At 46.0% G+C, this 15,777-nt stretch overlaps 1 protein-coding gene across 2 annotated transcripts in view; it reads right to left on the bottom strand.

Moving 5' to 3' along the window:
- The window catches only part of Ppp1r16b (protein phosphatase 1 regulatory subunit 16B), a 96,289-nt gene that overhangs the window by 65,705 nt on the left and 14,807 nt on the right, over positions 1-15,777 (bottom strand). For both annotated transcript variants that reach the window (XM_004867770.4, XM_004867772.4), the window contains exon 2: positions 4,052-4,400. In XM_004867770.4, the coding sequence (XP_004867827.1) occupies positions 4,052-4,301 (250 nt within the window). In that variant the 5' untranslated portion in view covers positions 4,302-4,400. The remainder of the gene's footprint in view (positions 1-4,051; positions 4,401-15,777) is intronic.

Below are 15,777 nucleotides of genomic sequence, written 5' to 3'. Positions count from 1 at the left end.
TAAATAATCATGAAAACGACAATCAGAATACATAATAATAAGAGATTATATAAATGTAGAATAATAGAGAGTGTAGAAACAACAATTCATATAACTTACCAGTTTTTATCATATCATTTCATCATTTACCAACTCTAACCCTTCAACAGCTTTACAAGGCAGGTATATTATTATCATCCTCATCTTTACAAATGGGGAAACCGAGGCACCAAGGAGTTAAGTAACTTTCCCTGAGAATGCACAGCTAGCAAACAGTAGAGCTGAGATTTGAATCCGGGAGGACAAACTGCAATTTGTACCCTGGGCCTAACACTTCCTTGTTGCCCACTAATCAGCTAGGGACTGAGTTTCTGCTCTAACTAGTGATGAGGTGGGGTAGAGAAAAGGCTCACAGGCAGCTCCCCAGAGGAGAAGCTGGACCCAAACCTGAAGAGTTAGAAGGGTCAGCCAGAGAAAGAGTGCTTCAGATAGAGGAACCCACATATGTGAAGGGGAGGGAGTACAGGGGAGGAGCCAGGAGGGGCTGGAGCTGGCTGACCAATGAGAGGATGCAGGAGCAGTGAGGGTGGGGCTCAGGCAGGTCCAAGGTCAACGACGTCGTCTTAGGGCACTGCAGAGCCAGAGAAGGAATTCAGCGCATTCCCCAGTGCTGCCTGTCTGGGGAACAACTCACATTCCCCGGGCAGGTGAGAAAGGTTGACTCAGAGGATGCTATGAGCTCAAGGGTGAGGGGGAGCTGCCCCCACGCTCCCACCCCACTGTGATCTGACACCCCAGCAGCCTCCCAAACACCACAAGGAGAAGCTGTAACCAGCCAGGCAGCAGCAGCAGGCTGTCAGGCTGCCAGGAAGTGGAGCACAACACAGCAAGATCAAAGGCTGACTGATGGCAGCCTCGCCCACCTATACCAGCCACCTGTGGACCGCAGGGGCACCTTTCACCTCACCCTGCTCCCAGTAGGGCACAGTACACAGGGCTCCAGCCCTGCCACCCTCACTTGGCTGTCCCCAGAGCCAGGGCACAGCCCACGGGGTCTAGCATTTTTCTCATTTAAATGTAATACCCTTCAATCCGGCTCTTCTATTTTTCCACTTTGTCCTAAACTATTTGCATGTGTGCAAAAAGCATTCACTATGTCAAAAGCAAAAATACTGGAGTAATCTCCATGGCCATCAATAAGCAAAAATTCTGTTGAAACCATACTACAGAATACTACACAGCAGTGAAAACAAACAATGCAAATCTATTGCACTGCCCATAAAAATATTTCCAACATACACTGTTGAGTGAAAAGAAAAAAAGAAAAACTGCAGAATAATATATCCAGAATTTCAAGATGTCATCACTTACATAAAAGTTTGAAAGAAAAAGAAACTTGGTTCTATATTTCTCCAAGTCCACAAATACATAGATAAACGAGCAAATGCCTGGAAGGAAACATATCACTCTGACATATCGTAGAAAAGGGAAGGAAGAAAGGAACAAAGACTTGGTGCTTTGTGTATATGTTGTTTGATGTGTGTGTGTGTGTTGCTGGGGACTGAACTCGGGGCTTTATATATGCTAGGCAAGTGCTTCTCCTACTAAGCAGTAGCCCTTTTTCTGGTTTGAGACAGGGTCTTGCTAAATTCCCCAGGCTAGCCTGGAATTTATAATCCCTCTCCCTCAGCCTCCCAAGTACCTGGGGTTATAGGTGTGCTTGATTTTTACAAGAAGAATATGTTTGTGTGTATTTGAGTTCTCCAAAACATTAAAGTCTGCAAAAAAAGCAAAGAAAAATGTGTTTAAATTACCACCGTACTGATACATGGCTCAGGGTAACTTTTCAGTTACCCTGTATCTTTGCTGGATCTTTTCCAATTCTGCTACACCTTCTTGTAGGTAAGTGTTCGAGACCCCATTTTACACATCTGAGAAGTTGGACCTGGAGAAGAGGAACAAGCTGCTCAGGGTCACAGGTGGGAGGTGGGAGGACTGGTCCCTGAACTCCATGCCCAGTGCTCTTTCTAATCAGCACATGTGACAGTCATCAAGGGGAGATGCCACACAGCCAGCTCACAGAGCCCCAGAGAAGCCCCTCGGAAGGGGAAGGAGGCTTTGTCAGGGAAGGAGGGAGTAAATGATGAGTGGGGAGAGAAGAGCTGATGAACCAATGCCTCTGTCAAAAATTAGACATCATGATGAGCCGCCCACTGAGTGGGACGCACTGCCACGTCATCAGGGAAAGCACAGGTGGGAAGGAGCCTCAAGGCCACGTCCCTGAGCCTGAGACTTCATGCCTGGGGGGGGGGGGGGGTTGCTCACCCCAGGCTCTTAGCGGAGCTGTTTCCAGTCCAATGGTTCTGGGAATGGACCTCTCTGCTCATGTTCTAGAGCCCCAGTTACAGGATGAAAACAGAATTGTGTTTGCAGAGGTTGAGTATCCCTTATCCAAAATGCTTGGGACCAGAAAAGCTTCAGATTTTGGATTTGTTTTTAGACTTTGGAATATTTGCATATACATAATGAGATATCTCAAGGATGGAACCCAATGAAATTGTTTTACATTGATACACACACTTGATACACACAGCCTTCAGGCAATTCTATACAGTAGCTTTAGCACATCTGTACTTTGACTGTAGTCCAACATGTGGAATTTTCCACTTGTGGCATCAGGTAGGCTCCCAAAATGGTTCCAGTTGTGGAATGTTTCACATTTCAGATTTTTGGGAGTAAGGATGCTCGAACTGTAAAACTCAACACCTTTCTGTGTTGTAAGTGCCAGCATCCCTCAGTTCTTCCACTGACTGCTTTAGCACAGGCCCCGGAGGATGTGCAGAGGGCTCAGGAAATGTGTGGGGCATCTCCGGGAGTAGCCAGTTAGGCTTCAGCATCCAGGGAGGAATCAGAGGCTGCTGGGGGTATCACAGGACGTGCCCACAAAGCCCGGCCACAGTGACAGGGTGACTCCTCAGAACACACCCAGAGAAGGAGGCTGGGGCATCATGGAGCCACCACAAAGCTTTACCATTCCAGGCAAACCTACAAAGCCATGGGGGCAGTGACAGAACCTTGGGTCCTGGGGATCCTGCTCTACCACCTCAGCCAAGGCTCCGAAGCTCTCTGAGTCTCAGTTTCCTCATGTGTAAAATGAATGTTGTCAAGAGTGGCTCTTGAGTACAGTGATATCTGGATCATGGGGCCCATAATAATAATATACCCAATAAAATACAGCAAGTGTAGGAACCTATACAACTTGGAAACAGATTACAGGGACATGAACATGTTTACATTTATTTATTCACTTATAGAGAGAAAATGTCCTAGACAACCTGGAGTATGCATACTTGTCTACGTTTCTAGGCTTTATGGACATCCTATGATGATGTCAACTATATTATAATAAACTATATTATATCGATCTAGTGAAATAAATGTTACATTCATAATATATAAAATATTTATAACCATGTAGCATGAGGTACTATGTCTAAGAGAACTTTACAAATATTTTCTAATTTAATGTTCACAGCTGGCCCTTACAGCAGATTCTATTATTAAGCCCTACTGGCAATGTCACATAGGTACCCCAGGATGTCTAGAAGTCGCAATCTGTGCTTTTAACCACCTCCTACACCTTATCTGCTGCAGTGGGGACCAGTGAAACCAGAAGCATGCAGGGCACCAGGCAAGGGGCCCACACAGAGGAAGGGCTTAAGAAAGGAAAGGTCCTACGAGCATCTAGCTCTTGGAGAGGAGATATTCGATCCAGCTTATCCATCCTCCATCTAGAGTAGCAATGTGCAGGAAGTAGGTTGTCAGTAAATATTTGTGGGAGGGAAGGAAAATTATTACGGCATTCATTAGTCAAAGGCTGGAATCCTTGTTTCCAACAACAAAAATGTCTAAGAAACAAAGCCAAAGTTTTCCTAGGAATATCCACTGGCAAAGACGAAGAGGAAGGTGGGCGGTGCTGCCTGTCCTCTGGAGAGGCCCCACACAGCCCCAGCCCCCACCTCTGCTGCGTAGACCCGGAATCCAGGCCCTGGCCTGAGGCCCAGCCACTTACCTTCCTCGGTGTCGTTGCGCAGCGACGCCTCCAGCAGGGCCACGCTGGCCTCGAAGGACACCTTCTTACGGCGGCCACCCGCGCTGCGCTTCCGCTCGTGCTTGCGCTTGGGGTGCTGCAGGTCCTGCTCGTACTGCGCCCACTTCTTCAGCTGCTGGGCCCGGCGCTTCTGGGCGGCGCGCAACCGCTCCAACGTGGGCACCTTCTCCAGCAGCTGCAGCTCGGTCAGCAGGTCCACGTGGCTGGCCATGGCCGCCGCGCGTCCCCACACCCTGGTGGGGCTAGCACGGTGCACCCGGGGCCAGGGGGGCGCGCGAGCTCCAGAGGGGCTGGGGCCTCATGGTGGGGCCTATGGCGTGGGGAGAGAAACATAGAGTGACATGCTGTTCAGGCTCGAAAATGCTGATGTGACGGTGTCCTCCCCACCACCCCACGTTCAAAACCCTTTGGAGGGTTTCTTTCCATTGGTTCCAGGACAGGAGCCTGCAAGTACCAGCAAGGTTCCCAAGGTGCTGAGGAAGGGGTGGCCACGTGTAGCCTTTTGGATTTAAACTAATTAAAGTAACCCTAAGTAACATGACTCCCTTCCTCAATACCACTAGCTACATTTCGAGTATACAATAGCCACATGCTTCCAGGGGCTGCTATACTGGATACATAGCAGGGATAGAAACCCTTTCTGCCATTCCAGAAAGCTCTGAGACAGCCATGGTTACCTGCCTTTCCCCCACAAGCACCCAGCAGGAGCCATGTCTCCAGCTTGCTTACATCGTACTCTGAGGGGTTAGGCACTGGAGCCAGAGGACTACCTGGAGACTCGGAACATGATGGGGGCTGCAGAACCCGGAAAATCTGGAGACCACATGAGCATCCAAAGAGAAGCCGAGTCCTCAGAAATATGAATATCCGATACTTCTGCACAAGCCTGTTTTGTTCGGCTCATCATGGGATGCAAGTTGTTATGGAGACAAGAGAGATAGGATCAGAAAGAAACGGGAGGATGGAATATACTACTGCAAGGGTCCTCAGAGTATAATCTGGGAACCTTGTGGGGAATCCCTGAGACCCTTTCAAGAGGTCCACAAGGTCAAAACTATTTGCATAGATAGATTGACTAAGATGTTATTAAATTTTTCCATTATCATCTCACAAGTATACAGTGGTTCCCAAAGCTTCATGACATGTGGCATTGCAACAGATTAAGTGTAGACACAGATATGAAAATCCAGATATTAAATAAAGAGATTTGCAAAAAATGTAAAACAATGGCACTTCCCTCACTAATTTTTTTTTCCTCACTAATTTTTGTTGCTGTTTTGGAAACAGATATTCTTTCCATCAGTGTCACTTATTGCTATAAAAGCTTTATTATTTTTAAGGAATTAATAGTATTTTTAAAATCTCAGTTAAATATTGATGGATAAAAATTTACAAAAGCTCGTTGGGATTCTAAATTTAAAAAGATAATGTTAAAAAGATAAAAGTTTAATAACTCCCAAACTACTGGAATCTAGACAATCTTAGCTGAACTTTCCCTCTTTGGATACCCTTTAAAAGAGAAAAAGAAAAAAGAAAGAAAGAAAAGCATGCCTCTTCCTCTCACGAGTCTCAAACAACATGAGGTCAGCAGAATTTCATACATAGCCTTCACACCAACTGATTTTCATGCCAGCACAGATGCAAAAGAAAGAGGTCTGAGGACAATCTCTTGAACCTCTCCAAGCTTGTCTTCCCACCTGCAAAGTGTTCTCTTGCCTCCTAGAATTTACAAGGTGATCAAGGAATAAAATGAGCTGGTCAAAAAATTATGCACCTAATAGCAAAGAGAAAGAAGCTTGGGGGATGAAGGGCAGGGAGAGGTAAATGCAGCACTGGCAAGGCTAGCTGCTAGTTGTTAGGAGGCAGGGAAAGATGGGCACAGGCAGAGGACGTCTTAGGGGCGTGGAAATGCCTGCTTTCTTAAAGAGGATCCAAACACCCCTGGGCTTCAGGAAGTCATTGTTAATCTCCCGGGTTATCTGTTGCCCTCACCCTTCCTAAGGAGGCTAAAGACCAGGATTTGGCTTCAGCCTGCATACACAGACACACACATCCCACCCATATCCCAAACTCAGGATGGATGAGAATTGGTCTTCAAGTCTCTCCCATCCCTGATATGAGACGGCAAACCTGCAAAATGGGAAGGGGTTGGCTTGGCAGTTCCCACAGGCAAAGGCCCCAGGGCTCTGAGCGTGTCTGACCTCAAACATAAATAAGCCAGTCAAGGCTCAACAGGAAACTAGCTGACTGCCTTTGGTCACCTTTTGTGTGCTTTCATTTTGATTTCTGTTTTGAATACCTTGCAATCCTTTTCTACTTAAGAAAACATATTACTGGGTCGGGGATTTAGCTCAGTGGTTCCGCCACCTGCCTCGCAAGCACAAGGACCCCAGTTCCATCCCCACTATCAAAACCAAACCAAACCAAACCAAAAGTATTACTTTGAGATCATTGTAGATTCACATGCAATTGTAACAAATAACACAGAAAGGTCCCAGTATACTTTACTCAGCTTCCCCCAGTGGTGACATTCTCAAAACCTACTGCACAATATGACTGCTGGAAACCTGATACTTATACAATCTACCCATTTTATTTTATTCACCCATCTCACTCAGATTTCCCCAGTGTTACAGGTACCTTTATGAATGTGTTTCATTTTATGAAATTTTATTAATGTATCCACCTCCACAGTCAAGACAGAAACAGTTCCATCACCAAATGGATCCCCATGTCTTTTTATAACCATATCTACATCCTTCCCTAAGCTCCCCTCCAAATCCACTCCTGTCCCTGCCCTAAGCAATCACTAATGTATTCCCCAACTAGAATTTTGTCATTTAAAAAAATACTATGTAAATAGAATCTGAGAGTAGGTAGCCTTTGGGGGTTGGCATTTTCTACTCAGCATCATTCCTTTGAGATTCCACAAACTGTCATATGTATCAATACTTCATTTCCCATTGTTGGCAAGTAGCACTCCATTTCATGGATGTACCCTAATTTGTTTAACCATTCACCTGCTCGAGAACATCTGGGTTGTATCCAGTTTGGGTTTTTATGTGAATATAAGTTTTCTTTCCTCGGTGGCAAATACCCAAAAGTACATTTGTTGGGTCATCTGATAACTGCACCTTTAATTTTATTTTGTTTGTTTGTCTTTGTTTTTTGGTACCAGGGGTTGAACTCCGGACCTTGCACTTTCGAAGTGGCAGAACCACTGAGCTAAATCCCAGCCCTTGCATCTTTAGATTTATTTATTTATTTATTTATTTATTTATTTATTCTTAGGTACCAGGGATTCAACTCAGGACCTTGCGCTTTCGAGGCAGGCGGCGTAACCACTGAGCTAGATCCCCGGCCCACCTTCAGTTTTAAAAGAAATTCCCAAACTGTTCTGCAGAAGGGTTGGACCAGTTTTATTCCTCCCAGCAGTACAAGTGATCTAGTTTCCCTGCCAGCATTTGGTACTGTCACTGCTTTATATTTTAGCCATTTGGATAGATATTTTGGCTGATTTTTTAGAAGGAGTTCAAAAGAGGTGAATTCACAACCACATAGCATCATGGTGATGGTCAGACCACTAGAGCTAGAGGACCACATGCCTATTTTGCCCCACTTCCTGATATGAGCCAATGTTCATGAACACCTGCCCTGTGACCGTCCCCATTAAGAGGTCCTGGTCGGTCACCTATCCATAAATTCATTTAATCCTCCCAATAAGTAGGGACTATTGTCATTTTCCAGATAAGAAAACTGAGGTACAGAGAAATTCAGTAATTTACTGAGTATCACACAGTTAGAAAATGGAAGCATCAGTCTTCTTCCTGGTGTTATCAGGGAAGCTCACCAGAGTAGGGGACGTGGATTTGAATCTCAAAGCATCAGTAGGAGCTCACCAGGTGAGAGGAGCAGAGGAGCTGAGAGGGACTCTGGCAGTGTTCAAAGACATGCAGAGGGCCTGACCACAACAGAAGGAGCTGTGGAAACCGTCACACTTCACAACCTGGAGAGCACAGGTTGCCCGCACCCAAGGGATCAGAGAAGTCTGGAAGCAGCGATGAGTGTAGCTAGGATGCAGACTTAACCAGAAGATCCCCTGTGGTCCACCTCATGTTTGTTGTTCGGTTTGGTTTTAGTTCAGACCATATTTTACAGTATCTTAATTCATTGCTAACATTTAAAGCTTAGACATTTTATACTCAACACCAGATTTTCTTAGAACAATTCAATATCTGGCCACGCTGGGCTCACATGGCAGCCACCAGCAGGTGCAGAAAAGGGCCCTTTAGATAAAGCACACGCCCTCTCATTTTCAACAGTCCCCACTGCTCCCCAGCACTCCCCCACCCGACCTCTTGATATCACTTGCTGGAACCCAGAATCATTTGAGTTTGCAAGCCTTGTCTTAGGCAGAATAGCTCAGCAGTCTTCCAATATCCAGAAGTCTAATCTAAACAAGAAAAGCAAGATGGTCTGTGAGTCTCTCCAATGCAGACCTGACCAAGGTACAGGGAAGCAGTTTTGACAAGTGACCTCCAGAGCCCTCCAAAAAGCAATTCAACAAAGGTGCTCATGGTTCAGTGGCTGTCAGAGGAACTAGGCAGATTCCCCACTCACTGAAAGGCAGTTTCCACTGGAGTCAGACTGGCCTGAGCATTCTGTAAGATTTCTTTCAGCCTTAAGAGTCTATACGGTAACTCACTTCTTCATTCTTATTTCTGATCATCTAGTAGGTAGAAGGTCCCCAAAACATCCTGAGAGTAAAGACAAGAATAATCATACCGGCCAGGGATTTAGCTCAGTGGTTTCGCCGCCTGCTGCACAAGCGCAAGGACCGGAGTTTGATCCCCGATACCAAAAAAAAAAGAATAATCATATCAATCATCTGCACTGTTAAAGTACTTTACCCCTTTCAAAGGCCTTTCCCTGCCATCATCTTAGCCAAGTACTTCCCTAAGCATGGAAAGAACCTACACAAGGGAACTATCGAAGAACAGGACCAGGCTTAACATAAGATGGATCTGCACAGAGAGCACTGCATACTCTTTCCGCTTCCTTTCTAATAGTTCAGAGTTTCTGCAGAGGAAAGTGTCAGTCTGGGGCTAATAGGTCCTTAACATTTTTATAACCATGCCAATTTCCCTTGTAAATGAAGAGAAGGACAGCCTCAGGCTCCTAGCTTTGGGCCCACAACAGAATCAGGGATACAATGGAATAAAGTTGTTTTGTTTTCTATGGGTTTGTTTTCACAGTTACTGTTTATTTGTAGTAGTGATATAAAATTTCTTTTTTAAAATAAATCTATTTCCTACTAAAACTAGTAAGTGAGTAGTAAAGAAAAGTAATGATGGCATTTAGCGTTGGCAAAAAAAATATAAGTGACTGACATTTGGAAACCTGCCTCATGAGCTGATTCTCATGACAACAGTCTTGTAAGAGAAGCAGAAAAAAAGCACTCACACAGTTTTGTTTGTTTGCTGTGCTGAGGAATGAACCCAGGGCCTTGCACTTGCTAGGCAAGTGCTCCACCACTGAGCTACATCCCTACCCTAGAAGCTTTCATATGAACTCAGTCTTTCATTGACAAATATTTATCAGGCACCTACTACATTCAAGGACTTTGCTAAGGGTGAGGATACAATAGGGTAAGAGGCAGACATGGTCCCAATGTAGATGATAGATGACAAAATAGGGGCATAAGGAAATGGATGGGTGACAGCTCTAAGGACACAGACAATGAGCAACAACTGACTCTATGGGCTTGACTCCCAGCACAGTGCTCCCTTTGTGGCCCCAAGGAGACAGAGGCAATCTCTTCAATGCCCTCCCTGATCTGGGCAAAGGAATTAAGGCCAGTTGCCCAGCCCCTTGGAGAAAGGTGAGGACAGTGTCTCCCCAGGGACAGTAAAAGGGGCCAGAGCATATTTTCTCTGCCTTTGCTCTCCCTGCCAGCCCCTCCCATCTCACCCTTCTGGGTTCCCTGGAGCTAAGTCTCCAGGACAGCTCCCTCTTGACTGCTGGTTTTCAGGTGACCTAGTTTCCCCCAATAGACCCACACACCTCCTCCTGCCCCCGTGTGAGAAAACCCTGCTTGGTCTAATTAAAGAATCACCTGGTGCTGCTAAAAGCAACTGGGCGGCTCCGAGACAGGGCACTGGTCTCGGTGCTCTGGCAGCCCACAGAATCCATGGCTTTAATGGGCTGGAAATTGACTTCCTCATGAGACCTGGGCACACCTGTCACACTTCCAGAGAAAGCCCCAGATGGCAATGAGAACACAAACCAAACTGCCAGGCCCTGAGAGAACAATGGTATCATCAACACTTAAAGGAGCTCCCCAAGGAAGGCCACATTTGGAGGAAAACCAGCAGCAGGAAGACATGTTAGCTACAATGTGTGGTGGAAATATCCAGACAGACCACCCTGTGGAGACTGGACAAGTGGGACCATGAGAAAACAGAGCTATGACCCCACTGGCAAGATGGGTGTGGGAGGGGTCTCAGGGCAAGGTTGGGTGGGGTCATCCAGGAAGTGTGTGTGATATGAGAAATGAGAGGTCAGGGAAACAGGGTGGAGTACTTAATTTTCCAATATCTGGGCAATGAACCAAATAGCTTGGTTGCGGCCAACAGGAAGTTTGAGGCCAAGGCACTTGACCCTAGGAGAAGCAGGAGCAGGCCACTGAGGTGTTCTCACCTCTTCCTCAGAGCCTCAATCCAGCCTTGTTGTCTATCAGTCTGGACTTGACTTCTCTTGCCTCAGCCTCTAACCCTCGCTGCCTACAAAGAGAGAAACAGTCATTATGTGTCTAGGGGAGCAGAAGCTCAGCTCCAGAAGGCTGGCCATTGATGAGAAGGACAGGCGACTGTCGGCTTGGTAGAACCAGGGGTGGGCGGGGTGTACTATTCGAGCCCTGATTGTCCAGAGCTTGTTAGGAATGCTCTGAGCCCAGGCACAGTGATTGGTTTGAGGGTAGGCACGGTGGAGTTGGCCTAATCAGAAGGTCTCTTCTCACTCTATTTGAGCTGCAAGCAAGAAGCCCAGTTGCTGCTGGAAGCCAGTCTTTGGATGAAGCCAATACTTGGGTCAGCCAAGAGAGAAACAGGGTCCTTAACCAGGGCGCCTTGGGATGTCAGCTTTCCACACCAATAAATCCCCTTTATTATTTAAGTCAGCTGAGTTGTATTTTGTTACTTAGAATTCAAAGCACCACAACAGATAGCAATGATGTGTTTAGGGCTGTAGTAGCAACAGGGATCCCTGGAGGAACTATAGCCTGCAGCAAGATGAGTAGCCTCTTGCTGGGACAGATTACTGAATGCCTCCACTTCCCTCTGCAAAGGTTGCTTCAGGCCCAAGTGGAGGGCCCATCCGAGGAAAGGTGGGAAGGTCAAAGTCAGGTTCCCACAGTAGCCCTGCCCACAGGGATAAGAGCAGAGGGCCCAGGCTCTGAGCCTCCTTATTCCAGAGGAGGGAGCGGCTGGTTGACACATCTCTGGATTTAAGCCTACTGCTTTGTGAAAAACAACACGAGGGAAGATGAGTTCAAATTGAAGAGACTTTAAAACATGAGTCAGAAAGCATTTCAAAGTTCACACCATTAGAAGAAAATGTTAAGATTTTTTTTCCTCCTGGTTTTTCAGCTATTCTTTGCTACACAATCTTGGCAGCCCCCTGGAGGGAGGCCCTGAGTGCTTTTCTCCTCGTGTATCCTGTACCGTTGAGCACAAGGGAGAAAGGAAAACAAAACAAACAGCCCTAGCTCTCCTCCTCCCCCTCCTCAGATCTCACTTGGGACCTACTTTTTCTCCTGAAGCACGCACACCCCCACCCTCCCACAACATACATCTTTTTGAATAATAGCATCATTTTTTTCCCAGCATAATGATGCTTTACTCATGAGCAAAGAGATTTCTGGGTCCCATGGTGCTCCAAATACCTGAGTTAGAAATCCCCCCTTCCCTCCCCTGCCCTGCTTTCATGGGATTTGGGGAGTGACTGCCCTACTCCTGCTAGGATCACCTTCTAGAATCTGAACACAGTCTTATGGACAGGAATCCTGATGCTAAGTCTGTTATGGGGCCCATGTTCTCACGTCTGTTCCTTAATTCCACTTCCCCCAGCTATATCTCTTCATTTAGATCTCTGAATTGTGGCCCTGGGCTTGGCCCTGACTTGCACTCCCTCTATTTACAGGACGTAATGTTTATGGACAGGAGAGGGGAAGCAGGATTCAAAACCCCTGAGTTCAACAGGAACAAAGAGTGATCAAACAACTATTGTACCTTGCGGTCTCTCAGGAAAAGAACTGTGTCCAGCATGGGGATAACAATGACCCCTGTCTGAAATGGTGAGGCCATATTGGGAGCGAAGGACAAAGCCCTCCCAAAATTTGAGGAAAAGGGCCAGCTTTGCTCCAAGCCTCTAGAGGGCAGAGTTAGAGTCATGCACAGACAATATGAAAGAGCAGCATCAGAGTGCCATGAGGAGAAATGGCCTAATGTTGACAATTAAACCAAGCCCAGCTGGGGCAGGCTACCGGGATTCCCCACCCAGGAATTCCATGGCCACTCATGAATGGTAAGAGAGAAGATTCACGCTGAGCAACAAGGAAGACTGGCCCAGTGAACCCCAATTCTGCCCTGGAAGAAAGATCATCCTGTCAGGAATAAGCACTCATTTGGTAACTGCCAGGCAAGACCGCCTATAAGGACCATTCCAAGTAGATGCAATTGGTGTCTTGGACTGGTTCTGCCTGTGGAGGTGACACAGCTTTCTCAGACTCAGTTCCAAGAAAACTTCAAAGGAGGCCACAGCCCAAACAGGGGCAGCAAACCCCATGAACACACCAGTCTCCCATGCTGAGCTGCTCCCCGGATCCTGAGCCCAGAGAGGCCAGCACACTTGTGGGTAAGAATACCAGTGTGGGGAAAGCCACAGGGGACAAGAACAAAGGTGCTAAGGATGGGGGCACACACAGAGCTGACATGATGTCTACAAACATCCCACGTGACTGTGTCAATCATAGTCACGGTGCTAAACCGAACAGCCAGGCTTCCAAAGAAGCTTATGTAACAGCTAAGCACAGGGAAATGGGGATCAAGTTACAAATTCTGTTCCTCAAGCTTGGAGAGCGTGGTCCAATCCCTCCCTTAGAACACAGATAAAAATTCCTTTTGCAGCCAAAGGGATCATTTTCCAAAGGAGGCCACCTGTGGCCACAGTACACCTTCCTAGGTTACATGGTCATTAAACAGGGATATGCTCATTCACATTTGCTAGATCTGGAGTGCGCTCGCTCTCTCTCTCTCTCTAACATCCTTGACCAAGCTTTTCTCTCTTGTGCCAACTCTCAGGCTGGCTACCTGGAGCACTGTGAGGAAAAGGATTAGGAAGCTGTGTGTAATATCAGGAGGAATGAATGCTGTGACTGATTAGCAATGTCTGTCATAGCTAAGGAAGTGGGAAGTGGCTGTGTCCATGGTAAGCATGCAACTCTGGTCTACATCATGTTTGCCTAAACTTGGATTTCAATATTTACCTTTACTCCATTGATTAAAATTCTCTAGTCTTAAACACAAAGATCTGGAATATTATAAAATTGAGTGGAAGGCCCTTCAAATCCTACGATATCATCCAAACAATAACATAAAATCACTGTTGCCTCAATGGTAGACAAGAATCAAGAATATCTCAGGTTAACTTGTGCCAGCAGGTAGAATAAAGAGCTTTACTCCATCTTGCTACGGTGATGGTCCAGATTCTAGGAAGCAGGATGTAGAGCCAACTCAAGCAACAGATGGAAGCCCCTGTAGCTGACTGCCACCTCTCCCAGTACTGTCTTTGGAGCACAGGGAGGTGGCACGCTGTTAGGAACTGGATAGAGTCAATTCCTGAAGTGGTAGAGGGCAAAGGTCCTGCCACCAGGGACGCCCTCCTCCACATACATCCAGAAATCACTGTCCTGTCCAGGCTATCACCTCAGGCTCCACATCATTACCAAACTAAAGGAAGAAGGAGGCTCTGGTCTGATCACTAATAAGGCTTCTCTCTCCACCTCACAAAATTCAAATAGACCCCTATAATAAGCCATCTCTTCCCCTTCAGCCAGTGGCACTTAGCCAGTTAAGAAGTATCTGGGATGGAAATTTTAAAATGCTTTCCATACAGATTGTACACTAAAGTTTAGAGAATAATGTCAAGGAATCAAGGATGATAAAAAGCAGAGAGTTAAGCTTAAAGGAGAAAGTACTACCCAGAGGAAGAAAGAACAAGAAGGGAAAGGGAGAGGGCAAGGCAGATAACCAATTCCAAGTAACTGTGAGGCCAGAAGATGGCAAATCTGTGATTCAAACCCAGATCTAACTCCAAAGCCTCTATACACAACAGCAGCAGAAGAAGGGCGAAGAGAAAACTCTAAGAAAACCATAATGTCTTAAAAGATCTTCCATGTGAAATGCAAGATTTAAAAAAAATTGCCAATTTAAATTAACTGTTAATTAATCTATTGATTCACAGTTAATACTGTAATTTTTTTTAAATCCCCAATATTAGTCATCAGAGAGATAAGAGGACATTTTGGTTAAGAAGCCAGCCAGACCAATTTGTAATAGAACAAATGACTTGCTGAAATCAGTATGGACTGAAACATAAACTTAGTGACACTAAAGCTCAACATTTCAGAAGTTATAAACTATGTACATGAAATGAACCCAGAGATAAAGAATGCCAAGTAATACCGGCAGCTTCGAACCCAGCACCCTTCCACTTGTTCAACTTTGTGCTTGTAACAGCTCTTAGAATTACTGCACCAACTCTGAAAATCTAAGTATTGTCCCCATTTCACAAGGGAGAAAACTGAGACTCAGAGAGGGTAAGGCCCTTGTAAGTAGGACTGGTGTTCCAGCCGTTTTGGGTTGGCATCTTTTGGTTGATCTGGCATCTATTTGATGGGTCAGAGCCTGTGTCACTCACTAAGTATACTTAGCATCTCTCCTGTCTGAAAATAAAAGTTTAAAAAAGGGAGACAGGGAAGACAGGCCACAGAAGCCTGACTGGTAGCAAGGAGTCCTTGAAGGAAAATAAAGGAGACCTACACAGGGGCCGGGGATTTAGCTAAGTGATTCCATTGCCTGCCCTGCAAGTGAAGGACCCGAGTTCGATCCCCGGTACCAAAAAAACAAAAAAGGAGACCTACACAGAGTAATAACAGATTAAAGCCATAACTCTTCTTACTTCTGGAGCCATCCTAGCTTATGGAGGCTTAGGCAGGAAATAGATGTATCTCCTTGTAAATTTCACAACAATGGGTCTCCCTATGGACTCAGTTCCCCATGACCAGTGTTGTCTTTTTGGTGGACACTTTTTCATTTTTCACTCCACCCAACAGCTCCCAAACCAGATTCATAACCATTAACAGCCCTGTCTCTTCTCTTCTCCAGCAAATAAACCATTTGTAGAATAAACCAGAATGTTTGAAGATGCTCTGCATTTTGGAAAATGGAGGTTTCCTCTGACACACTGGTTTTGAAGTCTCTCAATACTGGATCTGTGACCTTCCAGGTCACCATGCAGAGAGGCGTGCTGCTGCAGACTGCAGTTACAGTATGTCTGTCCCTCCCCTTTGATCTCCAGCCAAAGTTCCTTCACTTTGATTCCCTCATCATGGGGGCAGAAAGCCAAGC

The sequence above is a fragment of the Heterocephalus glaber genome, unplaced genomic scaffold (assembly GCF_053883595.1).
Source record: "Heterocephalus glaber isolate CG9 unplaced genomic scaffold, H.glaber_assembly_v1.0 deba00001532, whole genome shotgun sequence".
Taxonomy (NCBI): Eukaryota; Metazoa; Chordata; class Mammalia; order Rodentia; family Bathyergidae; genus Heterocephalus; species Heterocephalus glaber.
The sequence above is the reverse complement of the archived record's forward strand: the minus strand, read 5'-3'. Positions and strand labels throughout refer to the sequence as shown.